Consider the following 20,957-nt stretch of genomic DNA (forward strand, 5'->3'; position numbering starts at 1 on the left):
TCCATTCTGATATAAACTAGTGATTTTATCTATATTCACTCATATACAAGTATTATAGCAACTTAACAAACAGAAGACAGCAACAAATACTCAGATATAACTTTAATGTCTTGCACAAAAGTTTCAACATTCAATTCCAATGAGTTTCAGTTGGGCTCACTGACTCATTCCAAACCAGTATATTTCCATAGCTACCTCCACTTCCCCTGGCAAGAGTTGTGCTCATATGAAAATAATAATCTCAGCAGACACTATTTATCTACACCATTGAACAGGAATGCAGAACTTGTACATTAATTCATCATGGTTCCATTATGGGGCAGGGTGTTACATGGTATGACTAAGGAAAAAAACTGAATGAAGAGCTTCAGCACCATTGTGCTCCTTGTGGAGATATCCATTCTATGCATAACAATTATGTTGTCTAAAAATCAATCCTTGTTCTGTTGTCACATGTCCTGGGCATAGTCTAAGGGAAGCAAGCAGGAAGAAGAACTCTGTTGGGATCATTATAAAGGCTAGACAAATACCTGGGAAACATGTGACCACGAGGGCCAGTCTGCAGTCCAACTCCTGCAGAAAAACTCCTGTTACATCCATCACTTGAAAGTGTACTTTGTGCTTTACCGGCAGACTGATTTCCTCTTCTCTTAAATGATTGCTCTATAATCACAGAAAAAACACAAGTTCACAACTTTACGACATTAGGTAAGCTGTCAGAAAACTTCTTTGCATACTTCACTTTGATTTTGGCAACAAATTTTGGCAGTCAACACTGTAAATTACATTCCAAGAAAACACTTTTAGCTCTATAAACCCCTTTTACATCACCCATCAACCCATTTTGTAAAACATGAGTAAGCAAGAGAGAAGTGGATATTCTGTAACAGTGGGAATATTGCTTTCTAGCATCAAATGTTTCTTAGTAAAATGGCTGGCGTTTTTTTCTGTAGTCCTGTTAGATGTGGGGCTTCGGGGTACTGTGACGTGGTCTTATCCACTCTGACAAAAAAAACACATTTACCACTGCCTCCCTTAGGGAGCTCACAGCTCAGCAGAGCTCTACTAAATACCAAACACTGGTGGGAGACAACAACAACATCACACCAGTGTCCAACAGTCCTCTAGTGTGTATTTGAAACAGAAAAGACTGTAAGGCACTTTGACGGTCTATCACTATGCTAGACGCTTGACACATCATTACAACACCACAGAGCACCTACCTAATGTGTCTAATGACCTGTAAAACAGGCACAATACTGAGCTACTGCAACTCTTATCATTGCATAGTTCAAGGTGGCACTATAATCATGATCTCAATACAGCAGAACATTGTATGGTAGATAGTTGTTATTATATAAAAGGCATATTTTAGTACTTTTTGTTAAATAGTAGAAATAATACATTAACAGTACAGCTTATTGTTACTTTGAACTACAATCAATAATACAATACATTTCTTGCATTTGAATACCCTAAACATAATAGTTAGCATATGTATATATATAAAAATTGGATGTCAAACCACAATTCAATTTATCGACATCATTCCAGTGTTTTGACAATGTCATACATGACAAATCCCACAGCAATCTCCTTATATTCCTTGGCAATATGTTCACATAGTTGAAAAAAATCCTGAATATCTCTCATCCCCAAAATAGTTGGACAGGCAAATAATGACAAGTGTAACAAAACAATAATAATTTAGTAAATGGATGGATAAAACAACAAAATAAAACGTTCTTCCTATGAGATACAATTCTTAGTGAGTGCTTGCAACATAGAAAAAGTTTCATAAATATTGCATTTTACGCTGAAATAATAGTAGCGTTTCTACTGCTAGACTGACAGTAGAGCACATGCTGTGCAGTATAACACAGTATTTGATTATATTGAACCCCCAAAAGACCACTTTAAGCTAAATGGACTAAACAAAATATTTATAGATTCAATCTTGCATTTTGCATTAGGCACATACAAATATTGGGAAAAAACAACTAGTGAAATAAATAAATCATGATCTATAAATCATGATCAATGGTGTCTCCATCTACATTAGTTTGTGTATGTGTATGTATGTGTCTGTGTGTGTGTGTGTGCACAAGGTGTACAGTACTTATCTCTCCATGTTAAATTATTTGAATTGTAAATCTGAGTTAAGAAATATTTTTTCTAAGGCATTTGCACTTTCAAGTTTATTCTAAGACACAGAGTGTAAGCACAAAATAAATAAATATGGTCTATACCTACACCTTTCAATTATCTACATATTTGATAATAAAAGGGAGAGATTCTTTGGATCAATATAAACATGTCAATCAAACCTGAATATCTTACATACTTTAATTACTGTCTAGAGGATTTGGATATCGATACCATTCCTCAACTCTTTAACATCATAAAATCATCAATTCTTCATATCTGTCCATGAAAATATGTTTGAGGGCCAGCAGATAATAGCCAAAGAATACGGATGAAAAACATGTAAACACCTGAAAACAACAACAGGCAGGTGTTTCCTCTCTGGCATCTGGGAAGGTTGTCTGTGGAGGGATGTAGATAAATGTTGACGTTTTTTTTACCAGTAGAGGGTGCTAACAGCTCTGATCGTTCTCCTCCATGCTTATACTGCTCTTGCGACTGCTGTCCTTAGAGGCTTCAGGGGATACAGAAGAGAGCAAAGGGTCTCGACCTCCCACCGGTGACAGGGTGTCCTCCATAAGGATGTCGCTGAGCTTAGTGGCCACCTTGGTGTGAACGATGTAGTTGCCTTGGTGGCCTGTGATAGACTGCTGGCTCTCTGTGTGAGTGGAGGAGCCCTCAGTGAGCTCAAGAGGAGTGGGATGAGCTGGGTCTGAAGTGCAGGCTGGATGGTGCTGGTGTTGGCTGTGGAGGGGGTACAGGTCTCCCAGAGCAGACTCCTGCTTGATGGTCTGGGTAGACATAACTGCCAAACAAAGAGCTGAGGCATTTATGCCTAAACCGTGAGCCCGCGTCTGCATCTCTAGTTCCTGATCCACATAATGACAGAGAGAAGGAAGAAAAAGTTAAAGAAAAGGACAAAGACAAAGGGGGGATAAGTAAATTGGGCAAGGGTTTAGCAATGTTTCATCTTGAGGTGTTTTAAAAAATACAACCCCTTCTTCTCCATCCAGTGCCCATAGACAGTACCTGTATTCTGAGGATCAGGTGTCGGTTGGCATGTTCAAGCTTTTTCTGCCTGTTCTCTAGCTCCTTAGCCCTCTGCTGCTCCCTCTGCAGCTTCCGAATGTAGTCCACAGATGCCTTGAGAATGGTTCCTTTGTTCCAACGCATGTCCCTGAGCAAGATTATAGAAAATATGACATTCTTAGATTCCATCATACTCACATTTTCACGACTGAACTGCAGAAGAGGTGGCTAGCAACAATGTTCAGTGTTTCCCACAGATTAGAAAGCTATATGTGGGGGGGGGGGGGGGGGGGGGGGGGTGTTGTTTCATGTCAGACGGGGGGGGGGGTCGAAATAATTCACAAAATCAATCAACAACAACAAACAAATAATTTCTGCATATGCAGGTAGCGACGCTGCATACAGGGTGCTAAATAACTATTTAACTGGTCGGCTCCATGACGCCGGGTAAGTAGCTAGCTCTTGAAACTTCTCACCAAAACAACGAAGGGGAACCTTCGATTAAGACATGTCCGTCGGTACCTAGCGAAAAGTAGCCTCAACTTTCCTAGACCTTTAGCTACGGCACTAATGCTGAAGGCTCGCTGATGTAGCTGTCGGTCTCACTAGAACGGCGTATGCATCGTTGCTAACGTGTGCTGACGTAGTGACTGTGTGTGTATGTGAGAAAGACGCGTGCGTGAAAGAGACGGAGGGAGAGCAGGGAAAGGAAATGCAGCTGAACGAATACGCTGCGTGTTTTTACCTAAATAGCGATAAAAAAAAATGTTTACGAAACGCAATGTGTGGCGGCCGGTGTTGATTCTGTGGCGCACCGCCACAAATTAGTCTATGTGTGGGAAACACTGATAATTGTTGGCAGCATGATTCTGAATTCAGAGCTATTAGGGATGGGACCATATGGAATTATTCAGCAATTATTTTTTATGAATTAATAATTGATTTCCTGCTGTATCTTTTCATACTAAAAAACAGAAAATCTTTTCAGATATTTATGTATTATTTACTTACAATTTGCATAAAGATCCTCTTAATTTGACCTTTTTAGAAACCTCACTGCCCTACTCCACATCTTCCCATGGCTCCTCTCGCTTGTACCCTACCTTGCTGTTAATTGTCAACTGGCAACCCCAAACCTCAAAGGTATGTGTACACTCAAAATAGTATGGTATTTCCCATACAAAGCACTTCTCTCACCATTGGACCAATCTCTTCCTCATGTTTGGTGAATATATAGTAAATACGTTTAACTTACGGATCATTCGATTTTGGAATTAGGGTTCCCAATTCTTTAATCCTGTCATTGATGTTAAACCTCCTTCTTCTCTCAACTACATATAAGGGTAAAATGGAGAGAAGGATAAGGAGACAGAAAGTAGTAGGACGAGGCAATATCATTGCCTGGTCATAGGAGGTAATACAGCATTCTTGCACAATAACGCTGTTCCATAACACATATACAATGTGTTATGGAACAGCGTTGTCAAGGACAATGACAGCATTATATTGGTTCAGATAACTCACTCAGGTTATGGTTGTCCTTCTTCTGTCTCTCCTTTGCTTGTGCTCTAACTTCGGACCCTGAAATTAGACGTGAGTGTTACAAAAAGAGGACAGCTATGGCACATCACAGTCTCTCATTACATTTACATTTAGCAGACGCTCTTATCCAGAGCGACTTGCAGTAAGTACAGGGACATTCCCCCCGAGGCAAGTAGGGTGAAGTGCCTTGCCCAAGGACACAGTCATTTGGCATGGCCGGGAATCGATCTGGCAACCTTCAGATTACTAGTCCGAGTCCCTAACCGCTCAGCCATCTGACTCCGTCATTAATGTGGATTGTTGGGATGTTCAGTAAACAATGGCTAAGCAGACACACGTACCTACGGGAAACCCTTCAGGCCTTATATAGTTTTCAAACTTGCCACAGGATCCAGACTTGTCCATCATGTGCATGATGGCGGGAGATTGGGAAACTATTTAAAAGATTAAGGATAGAGTTACAATGTATTTCTCATTTGTGTGCGGCAAAAAATATTCAGCCAAATAACAAAAAATATACAATAAAACTGTCTCTGTTCTCTTCATAAATTCAGTCCATATGTCAAAGCTTTTATGCTGGTAGAACTCCAACAACTTGACATTGAGAGGTTTGTGGTTAAATGTTAAATGTAAGTTAACCCTGGGAAATGGTTCTCTGAAGCCATGTTGTCTACTCTACTCTATACAACGGCTTGGAGAGGCTTTTGGATAGTGTTGTAGTGTATGTGTGTGTCAACATGTGTATTTCTGTGTGTTGTTGAGATAATAATATATGTTAATAGTGTTTTATAGTGTTAGATGCTTAGCTAGGTGGTTGGGACCCACTGCTCACCAGAGAATTCCCTTTTGATGTTGGGGAGGTTGGAAGGACAGGAGTTACTGATGGTCAGCCCGGGAGGGGGCATGCCCTGGTTCCCATACATCTCTAACAAGTTGGTATTCACAGGGATCTGAAGAGACAGTTTAGCCATGCATTAACTGTAGTGACAGTATAGGAATTTGAAGTTGGAAAATGTGTAGTGTAGGAAAATAGTTAACACATTATATACATGTTATATTTCAGTTCTTTGTAAGGTCTAAACTACAACAAGATTACTTGTGAGGATCTGCATACCGTGCTGGCCATCTGAAGCCCTGGGTCCATCAACCCCAGGATGTCATCATTGTAACTGGACTCCAAACTAATAATATCATCAATGACATCATCCATCTGAAACGAGAACATTTCTGTTTACATGGAATAATCAATAGTAAGTATGTTTAGGAAAAAGTATGAATGGCATATCAAGCTTGGCTGTGCATGTCAGTAAAAATACACCTAAAGCAAACACATTACCTCTTTCTCACAGTTAGAGTTGAGAGTCAGTAAGGCCATAGGGCTGTTTGGGGCACTGTTGCCCGGCCCCGGAGGCATGCCCCCGTGGTCTGAGGGCTGGTTGTGGCAGGGCAAGCTAACCACCTGGGAGCCAAGCTTGCCCAGGTACCGCTTGACTTGCTGCTGCTGGGACTGCTGTATGTGGTACTTGGTTGGGTTCTCCAGGTGTGTCTGGACCTGGAAAAGATAAACATAGGGAAATATAGAGATGGTGAGAGAAGGAAAGGATAAAATGCACAAAAAAGAAACACAAAAAAGAGAAGCAAGTGCCTGACAGGGAAAAGGGGGTGAAGATTGATTCTATTTTGATGTAAAATATTTTATTATTTAGAACATTTTGAAAAAAGTCCTCAATACAAATGTAAAATTTTTACACTTTACCATCTGAAGAATTTATATAAAAAAATTAAAAGGTTAATGACATCGACAGTTTTTTAAATATGCCATTATGTTGCAATAACTGACATAATACATCAGTTTAGAAAATAATAAAAAACATGGTGACACGGAATATTTAGTACCAACCTGATAATAATGGTAATCAAGCATCTCCAACATTTTGTATATTCCAAGATGATAAATCCTAAACTGTATGTTTTTCCATTAAGTTTTTTCCTATTAAGTGGCTTAAAAGGACTAATGACATTTGCTTTCCCTGACTCTTTCCAGAAACACTGAAGGAGAAAAACATCCGGTTCTGCTTTAAAAGGCAAAGCAAGTCATTAGTTATGCATGTTAGCAAATCAGAGTAGGATACAAGACGTCTACAGTAGTGTTGGTTTATGCATCTGAATTTGATATGGTCCATTTATGGTCCTTTTATTGACGTCAGAATAGTTGTCTCACAAAGAGGCTCTTTCTACAGCCCAGCTCTCCAGTTTACTGACACTTGCCTTAAGGCCAGATAACTTTTCATCCCTTCTTCAACCCCATCATTGTTCAGTCTTCAGTTCCTCACCTAGCTTGGGATGTGTTACAACAACTTGTAAAATGCTAAGATCACTAAAATCATGATTTCGTCTACCATTTTTTTTCTTTTTTTGTTGTTTCAATATATTGGGGGGCTCCTTTATTCAGTATATGCTATGAAACCAAATGATTTAAAAACATCTAATTAATGATGATATCATTATATTGTTATATTATTGTTATATTATTACAATAATATAACAATATACATGTTGAACTGTGTAGCTACTGCACCTACAGTACTGTGCAAAAGTCTTTAGAATATTTTAAAAGTAAATAAAAAATGCACTCAAAGGTGCACTTTTAGACAGCCTCACAAATAAGAAAACATGTAAGACAATAATCCCAATATTTGAGAAATTATTCATGCAAAATAAGTCGTGGGTGCCTTAAGACTTTTGTACAGTACTGTTTGTTATCACAGCATATCTAAGAACTAAAAAAGAGTTACAGTTTGATCCAAGAGATGCAGTTTTGAATTTTACAATCTGTTATGCATGTGTGTCCAACATGTGTGGTAATTACTGCAGTCATGCTTAGTAATGCATGGAAACTGAGCACAAGTTGAAATAGACAAGTCTATAACCATCTTAATGTGAAAACATGTCTTGGATATGATTTTCATCTACCTAAAGGATTACATGTAATGGGTTAATTAGGTAGTTGTGTAGAGTTTAGAGACTACACAAACCTAAAAGGCAGTTACAAGGGCATTTACTACTGAGTTGACACAAAATCAGTAAAAGTAAAGTAGTCTTTCTATTGTTTGCGGTGAAGGGTCTTCCATGTGAATGTCATGAGAATAAGAACAGTTGTTGTACATAACAAATATTCAATCAATCAATGTAATGGAGTTTTTAAAGGCAATCATGCCAGCATAAAAGTACGAGATGTAGTTTCACTGGGTATGTTGAATGGTGTAGATGACAGAGGTGTGTTGTTTCGAGAGGCCTGAGGCCATCCTTTAAACAACCCCATTGACCTACCGGGTCTCATGGTTAAAAAATACATTAACCATACTAAACTCACTGTCCCTACTTGGCTGACCCATTCATCCATCTTCCAAAAATAGCTCTACATGAACCAATAAATTACGTCACACTTTTACCTATGAGGATGACCATGCAGTTAAGAGCCCAATCAGCTGGTATAGCAAATAACACTTATTAACCAACCATGCCTAAAAAGCATGACCACTTACATCACCACCCCTTACTTTTAACCAGCTGAATACACTCTAAACAGAAATATACATTAATCCAGTATCTTTTTCTTCCATTAAATAGGTTTACCAATGACAGAAAGTCAAATACTTGAGCGTGAGATTGGGCTTTCACCTGACCCTGAAGAGCATTGAATAATAATAATATGGTAGGGTTAGCCAATGCTTTTATCCAAAGCGACCAACAGTGGGGGGATTTGAATTTGCCACCTTTTAATCTTCAGTCAAATGTTCTACCAAACACAAATAAAAAATTTAGTTTAAATTCTATATTCCATATTAAAATTAGATGAAGGATAAGAGTGCATCAATTGGAATATACATGAGCACACACACATACACACATACACCAGAGAGAGAGAGAGAGAGAGAGAGAGAGAAAGAGAGAGAGAGAGAGAGATAGAGAGAGAGAGAGAGAGTTTGGAATTGCCCTTTTCCTGCTTGAAGAAAAACAAAGGGTTCATTAAGTCACCAGTGCAGCAGGGAAGCAACAAATAAGAAAAGGTGAGGATAAAACATCTTGTGAAAGACCCTTAAACATCCAGAAACAAAGCAAAGGCGCCTACATCATAGTGAGAAGGCAAATGTCCATGAAAAGAGAACAAATGCTGCCCACATGTTTCAAGATAGGTACCCTCTGGGGTTTAAGAGTGATAAACTAATCTTTCCTATTTTATCTTCCCCATTCACCACCAGTCCTACATACTTTTCTTAAGGGATTCAGTGTCCCACAGCATTTTCTAGAACTGTTCAAATTCCTTTCTGTGTAATACTTATTGTGGTAAGGAATGTTATGATTCACTGGTTACATTCTGAAGAAACATAGCATTCTTGACATACATTTATCCACATCATTAAGATCCCAAAAGATATCCCACATGCCATGCAAATGTTATCATAAGACTATATATACAGTATTTTTCTAACACAATATAGGATTTAATTTGTCATCATGTCAAACATATACAAATATATTTGTTTTTATAATATTATTACATATTTTAGCATATCCAAATATATGTTTGAGAGAATAAAATACTGTGGGGAGGGAGAAAGGGGTGGGATAGCTACCTCCATTAGTATAATATCCCTGAATATCCTCAAAAGACATCATATACAGTGCCCTCCAAAAGTATTGGAACAGTGAGGCGAATTCCTTTATTTTTGCTGTAGACTGAAAACATTTGGGCTTGACATCAAATAATGAACGTGAGACCAGAGATCAACGTTTCAGCTTTTATTTCCAGGTATTTATATCAGGATCTGATGCACAACTAAGAAAATATCACATTTTGTTTGAATCCACCCATTTGTCATGTGAGCAAAAGTATTGGAACAGATATACTTAAAACATATTTAAGTGAATAAGACTTAATATTTAGTTGCAAATCCTTTGCTTTCAATAACTGCAGCAAGTCTGTGACCCATTGACGTCACCAAACTTTTGCATTCTTCCTTTTTGATGCTTTCCCAGGCTTTCACTGCAGCCTCTTTCAGTTGTTGTTTGTTTTGTGGGGTTCCTCCCTTCAGTCTCCTCTTAAGCAGGTAAAATGCATGCTCTATAGGGTTTAAGTCTGGAGATTGACTTGGCCAGTCTAATACCTTCCATTTCTTGCCCCTGATGAACTCCTTTGTTGTTTTGGCAGTGTGTTTTGGGTCGTTATCTTGCTGCATGATGAAGGCTCTGCCAATCAGTTTGGTTGCATCTTTCCTTAAATTGGCAGACAAAATGTTTCTGTAGACTTCCGAGTTCATTTTGCTGCTGCCATCATGTGTTACATCCTCAATGAAGATTAATGAGCCCGTCCTAGAAGAAGCCATGCAAGCCCAAGCCATGACATTACCTCCACCGTGTTTCACAGATGAGCTTGTGTGTTTGGGATCATGAGCAGTTCCTTTCTTTCTCCAAACTTTAGCCTTTCCATCACTTTGGTAAAAGTTAATCTTTGTCTCATCAGTCCATAAAACTTTGTCCCAGAATTTTTGAGGTTCATCTCTGTACTTTTTGGCAAATTCCAGCCTGGCCTTCCTATTCTTCTTGCTAATGAGTGGTTTGCATCTTCTGGTGTAGCCCTTGTACTTTTGTTCATGAAGTCTTCTGCGAACAGTAGATAGTGATACCTTCACTCCTGCCATCTGGAGGTTGTTGCTGATCTCACTAACAGTTGTTTTAGGGTCTTTCTTTACAGCTCTCACAATGTTTCTGGTCTTCCTTGGTCTACCTGTTCGACGTCTGTTACTTAGTACACCAGTAGTTTTCTTCTTCTTCAGGACATTCCAAATGGTTGTACTGGCTATGGCCAATGTTTCTGCAATGGCTCTGATTGATTTTCCATCTTCTCTAAGACTCACAATTGCTTGTTTTTCACCCAAAGACAGCGCTCCGGTTTTCATGTTGTTTTCACCTCTGAATACAGTCTGCATAGACAAAACCTATCTTACCCAATCTGAACCTGAGTGTAGACATTCAGTGGTATTTATTGATTGAATAATGTATGTAATAGGACACACCTGGGCAACAAAACACACCTGTCAGTCATATGTTCCAATACTTTTGCTCACGTGACAAATGGGTGGGTTCGAACAAAAAGGTGATATTTTCTAATTTGTGCATCAGATCCTGATGTAAATACCTGGAAATAAAAGCTGAAACGTTGATCTCTGGTTTCACATTCATCGTTTGATGTCAAGCCCAAATGTTTTCAGTCTACAGCAAAAATAAAGGAATTGGCCTCACTGTTCCAATACTTTTGGAGGGCACTGTAGGTTGACCTATTAAACAGTGAAATTCTGTGCAGATACAGATCTCTGCACACACACAACAGCTTTAAGACAGTAAGTCTATGTGTAGCATTCAACACAGTCCCATGGCCATGAAAAAACTGTCCCCACATACAGAGATGATAATGCATCTCCGTTTAGGGATGAAGGGGAGTTATGTGAAGAAAACAGATAAAGATTAGTCTTTCGTTCCAGTGTTCTCTGGATGTTCCTCGATGCCCCTAGGTAGAAACATTAAGTGAACGTTTCTTTCCGTTTGCAGAGTAACAGAATAGAGGGGATTGTCTGAGTTTAAGATCCTTTGTATGCTTTGCACTTGCAAAAAAACACACAGTTCTAAGACAGCTGGATACCAGGATGATAGCATGGTATAGGAGGATCACATATTTTGTAAATGTATCATTTCTAGTAATTAAATCATGGCTGCAGTACAGTATACTCTACTTTAATAAAGATACTATTGCATGTCAATACCACTATTATATACAAAAGTAAATATTAATAGGATCAAGTACATTGTGGGACTACAAAAGATCAGAATTCTGTTCAGGAATTACAACTGGTGTTATCCAAAAGCTAAACTATTCTTAAATATTTTCTTTTGAGCATTATGTAGTACTTTGTTCTTTTCTTAGTACAGTTAATCCTTTTACAAAATCTAGAAAAATTATGTTGAACCCTTTAGGAAATGGTACTACATATATTTCAAAGCAATGTTTTTTTTTCTTAAATATGCCATGGAATGACAGCAGCGAAGGCTAATTACTAGCATTCTTTGCTGAATTAGCGTTGGGTGTGTGGTAAGACTGTGCTTGCTTTTGTCTTGATCCCCAAACTGATCCCTTACTTATTCTTCAGAAGGTTAGAGGTCACTTGGTTAACTAGAGGTCCAATCAGTCTTTAGACAAACTCATCTAAGCTTTATGTTTGCAGCTCTGCCTGGTACCCCTGAGCTGGTTCTGTAGATGTGTGTGGATCCTGCTAATCTATTCACAGACAGGCAAGCAGGCTCAACAGCGCCAAGAACAGGCCATTCATTTGGAAACTTCAGTCAATGCAGAATGCCTCTTATGCTCCTCCCATATAAGACATATTTCTTTAGCTTGTCGTACTATGCTCTTTCATTAGGGATATCCTAATTCTCTCAAAGAGTTTAAGATTATGCCGACTATAAACAATGTTTATACTGCATGTGGAGGGTAATGGTTTCAATGAATGTATTTGTCTTTCATGTCCAGAACCATGCCACACATGTTCAGAGTGATGACAAGACCACAGAGCCAGCTACAACAAAAACAACTTAAACCTCTAGAACGTTTCACTTAGTTATTAGGTCTAAAATAAGCTCTTCACGTGCAGCTACTTTTTAGTAATAGTACACGTTCAGTCAAATTTCACTTAATCAATGCATATACTTAATATGGTTTTGTGATTTCTGTAATCTATTATTAGTCATAAATAAAGTTATGTTTACAGTATATGGCATGTTTAGGTTAATATACACAGGTAAAGACAATAGTAAATTCCTTGTTTGTGTAAACTTACTTGGTGAATAAAGCTGATTCTGATTCTGTTTTGTGTTTATACAATATAATTCTATTCTATTCATTTACCATTTACTATATTATTATACACTTGAATATAGTAATACAATCTCTTATATTCTCTTATATTCTCTCTTGACTTAGCACTGGTTTGTCCAACTTTGAGTGAATCATAAATGACACACTCAGCAGTTGTCTTCTGAATGTGGCTTGATAACAAAAAATCTTGCTAATCATCATGCATGCCAACTAAAATGCACCCTTTCTGTCTAATGTTTCAGTCATACAATAAACCTGCTGTAACAGAGTCAAAAAAACGCTATAGATATTTTACAGCTCTGTCATCAATCTTATATCTGATACAACATATTGATTTGCAATTGTATAGAACTATTACTATATATTATGAAAATGATTTAACAACATTTAATGGGACTGGTAAAAAGTTGTACAATAATTGTCAATTCTAAACTGAGGCAAGGGCCCCATTCCAAAGTCCTCTACATTCCAGCATTTTCTACATTATCAATTCTATTCAAAAAACAAATCTATAACATAAATGCAACTAAACCCAAGAAAACTTACCAAACTGTCTTTGCAAGTCGTACTCTCAAAGTATGGTGTATGGTGGTAATTATCACACTGTCTCCAACAGGACAGAAAATCTGCAGCAGTCTCTGGTCACTGACTAACAAGGAATCAAAGCTATGAAAAGATGTGAATGTAGCTGAGCAAATAGGATTACAAATGGCTAAATCCAAATGGCTGGAAGCACAGCATGCATTAATGAGGAATTCTCTCAGGAAAGATAATCCCCATATGTATTTTAACACACTTCACTCAGCACCACGTTGTTTCCCTTCTCTACTTTTACACCAATTACAACCATGCTTGCGAGACAGTAAATGATACTCATGCCAATACAACTTTGATCCAGTATAAGGGCTATAAGAATGAAACCTGACAGTATAAGGGCTATAAGAATGAAACCTGACAGTATAAGGGCTATAAGAATGAAACCTGACAGTATAAGGGCTATACGAATGAAACCTGACAGTATAAGGGCTATAAGAATGCCTTAAACCTGACAGTGACATATTCAGAACAGAGAGTGTGGATGGCTGTCAGATCAGTCTGACCAGCCAGAGAAGGGGAATATCCCAGCTGTAAGTGAAGTACATTAAAAAGAAGCCTACCTTGAGTACCTCCATGGGCACCTGGGCGGCAGGTGGAAGGCTGGGGGGTGCACTGACGTTGATGGCAGGGGTCTGGGCAGTGGTGGTCTGGGGGTACTGGGAGGCCTGCTGTCTCTGCTGCTCTCTGCGCTCCTGTTCCTGGAGCTGCTCCCGCATCAGCTGCTGGCGCAACAGGATCCTGGAGCTCACGGCTGAGGAGCTCAGCAGAGGCTTGGAGGAGCTATGCTGGTCGGATGGGTTACTGGTAGGAGTAGGATGACACAAGACAACAGCATCAAACCCGGACAGAACCAGACCAGGAGGGCAAACAGATGGAGAGGTAAAGGGGTAAGGGGATGTGGAAGGGGATGACAGCAGGAAAAGAAGCTAGGAGTGGAAGGGGTAGAAAAAGAATCAAGGTGAGGTCAGATTAGAGGTGCACGCATGTCTGATGTTATACAGTATGTGAAAATATTTGTCTATTTGCATTAAATTAATATAGTACAGCTGTTCATAGTTCAAAACGAGGAACATGTATAGTACAAAAAGAGGAAAAAGTTAGTTTTTAAGTCTTGTTGGTAAATTTAGAAGTTTGCTTCCCAGACAGAGTGTTGCAGGCTCAAAATAGAGAGGTTCTACTGAAGCAGAAGTATTTGAGATGAAGCCTTCCACCGAGTGAGTGATCTTTTTGATAAACCTCAGTAAAATGTCTTACCAATCCAGCTGTGCAGTAATCGCACTAATTAGCCAGTCCAGTCAAACGCACCAAACAGTGCCTTGGTCTACAGCGCATTCATTGGTGCTGTCCACATACCATAAATCTCCTTTAACTCATTTAATCTCATTGTTTAACCCCCTAATCCCTCCCATTATTGTTTTTTCTGTGTTCTGTGCAAGCAATTTTTATGCGACTTAAATTCGGTCAAGATACTTGAGTATTGATGACCATTTATTGATTACCGTAGACTTGGAAATAGGTTTGACTTTGGCGGGGTGGATGTGAGAAGCACTCCCTGCCTCTAAGCATTAGCGAGCAACAGACATACAATATAAGGAAGGGAGAAAATCCCCCTGATGGACAGTAACATACAGACAACACGGGGAGATGGAGATGATGGAGGGCGGCAGCAGCAGAGAATCATACAAAAACCGGGGGTGAGTGTGCATGTATCCATGCAGATGAGTGTACATGTATCCATGCAGCATTTATATTGCTGCCTTTTTTCGGACATGGGCTTGGACTTGCTTGTTACTGGCTTCACACAGGTGAAGTTGATGAGCGAGATGACACTCGCTGCCCGAGTTCCATGCCTGAACTAGGCTTAGCTAATTTACACTTGGAAGAAACAAATCTCATTATAAAGAAGTAATGACAGAATGTCTGGAAACAGTGAATCATCTTTGACAAAGTCTGTATGGGGGGACTGATGACTTATATAATTCCAGAAGCAAAATAAAAAATCGTATTAATAGGGCACTATTATCTCCATCTGATGTTGCCCTTTAAGTCATCCTCAATCTCAAGCTTCATCACGTACGTACATCTTTCTGGAAGTTAGGATGTTAAACAACAAACTGATTCAACATTTCTCAGTTGGGCATCAAATGTTGCTCAAAATGTTGTATCACATAAATACTAGAATGTGTTGTTGATGTAGACAGAAATTAGCTGAAAACACACAGATTCAAACAGTTTCAAGTGGGTTTATTCTGTATGTGCCAAGTATGTTCATCCCCAATTGCCTGCAAAATGGCATTTTGCCAAGTGGGCCTAAGGAGAACACAGTAACCAATAAAAAGCCCTTTTGTTCAGCTTAACTTTCCACTTTTGTGTGTGTACACCTCCTTTGTGTGTGCGTGCTTGAGTACTAAAAAAACACAATGGTCACACAGTTTTCAGCTGCCACAACCCCCTGGCTAGTAGGCTGGCAGGGGAGTGTTCCTGACCTGGGGTTGATCTAGAACTGAGCCAGCCCTCCTCCTCACACCGTAGAGACCTGCTGGCTACAAAGCAGCTCTGTCTAGTGGGATAGCCACAAAACTGTACTAACTATAAATACTCATAATATCCACTGGATTTCCAATATCCCCCCCCCCCCCCGTGTAAATTGTACAGCGTACACCATAGTACTGATAGTCTGTGCCCAAAGCATTTCTTTATTATCATATTATATTATAGCTACACTGTTTTGTTTGTTCATTCATTTCCATCACCTACTAAAAAAGTATGCTACTATCTCACCTTCATCAACACATGACTAACAACACTGGTTATTAGTCAGTGAACCCTCGAGCAGAGAACACTACAAATACAATAAACGTAATTGTTGAAAACTTTAATGTCCTCTGCGATATTTAGTGTTGTAACATACTTACAGTTGATTTAAAATTCAGACCTACCAGAATTTTTTAAACTTAAAATTACATATTTAAAAGCACAACAAAGGGGGAACATTTTCACTGACAGAGACATACTGTATACTTGAAACTCCACCCACACACACACAAACGTGTTTTTTTTTACACACAAACATACCGAAACTGCACATACTTGCAATACCACAGCTGGGAAGCTGCCACACTCCCAGGTGGTTGGTGTAAAAAGAGCAGTGTCTGTACACTTGTACTCCTAAGGTTTCCATGTGTGTTTGTTTTGCCTGAAGGTGCAGCGCCCGCCCTTGGAGAGCAGTGAAAGTCATGTTGGCTATGCAGCGCTTTAAGTGTGTCAGAAAAGGGGGAGGCTCTAAGGCCAGGCCTGGAAACTCCAATCGCTACATAGAATCAATGAGAGATGAACAGCCCAATCCTGGCAACCCCAATCCACACACAGATGCCCGGGAAGTCCCTACCAGAAAAAAAGAGTCTTTGAATCATCACAATCAAGGTACAGGGGGCTCTGGCCCAAAAAGTGGGTTGTCATAAGTCCATTTATGGCAAATTTACATTGTAGACATTACTCCACTAGAGGGCACATTTCCATCTCAGAGCTCACCTTCATAATCACCTTGTAAATCCCGACTGCATGTGGCGTGGTAGTAAGGTGAATCAGCTGTCTTACAGAACTATAGTGCACAGCCTCCCTGCTGGAGTGCACCCTGGAGCTGTGTTAATGACACACGAGCCACACGCACACTGATCCTGTCTCAGACCCCTCTTGCTCACTACACTGCTGCCTGCCTGCTGCCACAAGCCCCCTGCAAACTCCTTCATCACTCAAGTCTGACATTCAACTGTATAAAATAGGGAAACAGTTCTCACTCATAAAAGTGGGTGACTATTGCAGTTTACGGCAACTGTTTTGCCAGCTGTGATTGTAACTTTTACAGAACTCCATTGCACAAAACAAGTATTTACTATTCATAAACTAAAACATCTTAATTTAGCAGGAAAACATAGAATGGCTAGCTGTTGAAGCCTCAGAAAATATAATGGGGTTCTTTGTTATCATATTTACTGGAAGCTAAGGCTGGCTGGGATAATTTGAACTTGCCTGGTCCTATTTCTATAATTAGGTTTTATGCTTTTCAGTCTCTTCACTTGTTGACAGTATGGTGGCCTACACATGCTGACACTGTTTGCTACAACACGTTCTGGCATAAAACCCCTCAGGAAAATGGGTCTCTCTATACTCATGTCCTGGATGATATTTGGTGTGTAATGAGAGCTACAGAATAACTTTTTAAAGGACAATTAAATAAATGTAATGACCCATGGTTTACCATACATAGGCAGTTGTAAATAGTTGACCTCATTCTGCCTCCTGCCACATACAGTTTTAACCAAACACAACAACCTTTTGATAACAAATATAGACAATGAGGATTACAATTTGATGGTTTTCTTTCCACGATGATCATATTCCTCAGAGATAGACCACATAGAAAAAAAAAATATTGTCTAAACATACCGAAAGAAATCCCAGTCAGAGTATGAGTAGGAATGCAGCGGTGGGATGATTACACAACCACTGGGCAGAGTCTCCCAGTCTAACACCTGTCTCTGTCACTTAGAAAGCTGATGTCCTTTCCTCATCCGAGATCAGCAGGAACACCACCACTCTGCCCAATCTGGCATCTCTGGAAAGGAGACCCTGGACAGGAACAGCCTGCACCCTTCCTCTCAGAACACTGGGTGCCTCCCAGCTGAGGACTATCTCACACAAAGACAACCCAGTTATACACTGGATCAGATTTTAACATTGGTCAACATTTCTGATGTTCTTCAAATTTGGTTTCATTTGCCTGTGATTGAATGCATGACTAAACCTGAAATATCATTCCATATTCAGCTCTGACGTTTGCATTGGTTACCCTGCAAAAAAAGCCCTACACCTACACCCTAGCCCCTCTCAGCATCAGAGTTGACACATCAACTCCTAAATTTACACAGCTAATTTACACTGCATAGAAGACAAGGTTTGCCGTCTGTCTCACGTCTATATTAGGCACACACAGTCTAGCACGCAGTCTGAAATCTGCTCTCTGCCAAAATACACATGAGATAACACGAAAACAAATGTGTCTCTAAATTGTTAACCCATTTATAATTTCAAATTTAGTAACATTACACCTGAAGGTAATGAGACCAGATATTTCACCTCCCATAGTTCCTGTCCACCCTCACTATAGGAAGAGACTTCAAGATCACTCAGACAGAAATTCAGCAGATTTATGTAAGCATCATCTGATACTTATTGTGGCATAATGTGTGAGTGACAAAAAAGTAGGCTACTATGTTGGAGACTTGAAATACAACATCTAATTCTGTAGGTGTGGACATGATCTTTCAGTGACAGTGAGAAACGACATATTGCTGCAATAGCAACGGCTCAAATCCAGGGCACAGATAAACCATTCAGTTTATAAATTAGTAACAATGTAATTACATTTTACTAATGGAGAAATTAAGTTAAAAATTATGAATTAAGTTAAAGGATTGACCAATCCAACATGGCCACTTCTTGTTCTACCAATGTTTTGGCAGAATTTTAAACAGAAAAGTAAAAACTAACTGCAGACAGCAAATACTGTAGGCCTACACTTTAACAAATTGTGGTGCACCATAAGTCCCCCACAAGAACTGTGCCTAGACACAGACAATCACTGTCACTTTAAGGCAGCATTTAAAGACACATATACACCCACCCACTCAGACACAACCTTTCTTATTCTGTGGAACGTCTGCTTTGTAATGAGGTCACATGTTTCTAACATTTAACACAATAATGAAGAGGTGGGCTAAAGCAGCCAAGGCCAGAAGAGACAATGTTACTTCAAAATACTCCCATTAAGAATAGGCATACCTACAATACCTCTACACGCTACAGCTCCACAAAATAAAAACATTAAACCACAGAGATGCTTTCCCTGTATGTGTGTGCACTGGGATCATATTCATACAACTTGCCTGAGCTCAGGTTTACAATTAGGGAAGGTGTCTATTTGCACTTCTTCTGGGCTAATACAAACTCCTAAACTCCATGTACATGCATGCTAGTAACAATGGGGTGACTGGATGTTTAGATGTTTAAAACTAGTCTGGGGCAGCCTAGATCCCGGTAAAGAGGTGAAAGGTCATATCAGACTATGGACCTGACTCAGCTCCCTTGCTCTTTGTCTAGCTAGGCAGAGGCTACAATATAGTAAAGCATAATGTAGGGTTATACTGTAAGCCTAAAATCTAGTGGTTCTGGGAGTATCAATATTAGGACATTCAAAGTGATCTGTCACTTTTACATTTGAAGATATGGCTATACTAAACTAAACTTTTTATACTTTACAAATCATATGCTGTGTTGAAAGGAATAGTCATTCGGCTATTACCTGATCCACCTAAATAATGAATTAGTAACATAAAGTTAACTCATAACACTATTGGCACTTAATACACACATGGTGTACTGAGTAACTGTTTCAAGCAATCGCCTGTTCAATCAAATAATGTGACTTCATATTCACATAAATTACCTTAAAGCCACATTCAAAAGGAAATAGCTATTGAGAAAAAATCTAATGGTTCTAGATGTTCAAAATCTTTCAACAAGTAGGCCTATTATTTCTTACTGTCAATACTTGAAGTTAATATTGACAAGACAACACCCATGTGTTGCATAACTGCGGTGCAATAGATGAACCGTAAGGAATGAGAGGCAAACAGATCCCTCCTAGAAAGCTCGCAATGCCCCAAATGGGACAACATCCTGACGGAGACGCGTCGGCCCTCTGTAAAATGCAATTCTCAACAAAATACTATACAAACTTTTAAAAACATGCAGTCTCAACCGCTATTAGCATAGGAGATAACAGTTCCCAGGAATTAAGGCACTGACCTGTTTTTGAGAGGCTGACTTTTCAATTCGTAATATGTTTTTGGTTCCTCTTGAAACTCTTCCCCAACCTCGAAGTCGGGTACTATTCCCGATTCTGCTTGCATACTTACGGCTGTCAACTCTTGACAATGTCAAATGTATAAGAAAGCAACGATACAAGGGACCACTCTAGAACACACGCAGTACCAGCCACTGAAAATGCAAACCTATTTGCTTCAAGACCGAGATCGCAAACGCCGCACAAAATTATGTAGTTCTTTAGCACAGAGAATAGCAATGAGAAAACGGCTTTTTGATGATGAAGAACTACAAGCACCATTATACCATGAGGCAGAAGTTTGGCGATTTGATGTGTCAGTGTCAGCTGCTCTTTCATTGGTCAAAAATGTTCGATGGGATTTTGCCTTCTTAACTTGTTTAAAAGTTTCGCAGGCTAATTTATATTTATGGACTGCACAACTTGCTCCAATGTAATGATTGCAGCCAAACACCAAAAGCTATATATCCAAATATGTCTTTGTAATTTATTCTGCGAAAGAATGGCATGTGGTTTTAACATTATAAGTTATATTAGAAAGTCGGCTGTATATTTTTATTGTATTTATGTCGACACTAAAGCAGTAGTTCATGAAAATTGTGAAATTCATTTTAAAATACCAGTTGACAATAATCGTTCAATGTTGTTGCAGGATGACCAAATATTCTCCCCAGTACATTCGTCCTTCTGATCCTGTCTACCGTGTAACAGACTTCTCATCACCACTAGAGAGCAGTGTGACTCAAGGGAAGACAGGGGATATTGACCCCAGGATGACACCCTCTTGGCTAATATGTGCAATAGTCTCAT

At 39.3% G+C, this 20,957-nt stretch overlaps 1 protein-coding gene across 3 annotated transcripts; it reads right to left on the reverse strand.

The window, feature by feature from the left end:
- Positions 1 to 96: 96 nt before the first annotated feature.
- Positions 97 to 20,330, reverse strand: LOC124480780 (microphthalmia-associated transcription factor-like). 3 transcript variants are annotated; one of them, XM_047040377.1, is made up of 10 exons: positions 16,373 to 20,097; positions 13,804 to 14,036; positions 6,053 to 6,268; positions 5,831 to 5,926; positions 5,549 to 5,666; positions 5,058 to 5,150; positions 4,699 to 4,755; positions 4,430 to 4,505; positions 3,175 to 3,322; positions 97 to 3,014 (listed from the first exon to the last, which is right to left on the reverse strand). In XM_047040377.1, the coding sequence occupies exons 1-10, from the start codon at positions 16,479 to 16,481 to the stop codon at positions 2,598 to 2,600; spliced, it is 1,563 nt and encodes a 520-aa protein (XP_046896333.1). In that variant the 5' UTR covers positions 16,482 to 20,097; the 3' UTR covers positions 97 to 2,597. The 3 variants fall into 3 exon arrangements, with proteins under 3 accessions (XP_046896333.1, XP_046896331.1, XP_046896332.1); XM_047040375.1 differs by lacking the exon at positions 16,373 to 20,097 and adding an exon at positions 20,111 to 20,330 and having other exon boundaries at positions 99 to 3,014; positions 13,804 to 14,044; XM_047040376.1 differs by lacking the exons at positions 13,804 to 14,036; positions 16,373 to 20,097 and adding an exon at positions 13,193 to 13,277 and having other exon boundaries at positions 103 to 3,014.
- Positions 20,331 to 20,957: the final 627 nt, after the last annotated feature.

Source organism: Hypomesus transpacificus, chromosome 18, assembly GCF_021917145.1.
Source record: "Hypomesus transpacificus isolate Combined female chromosome 18, fHypTra1, whole genome shotgun sequence".
NCBI lineage: Eukaryota > Metazoa > Chordata > Actinopteri > Osmeriformes > Osmeridae > Hypomesus > Hypomesus transpacificus.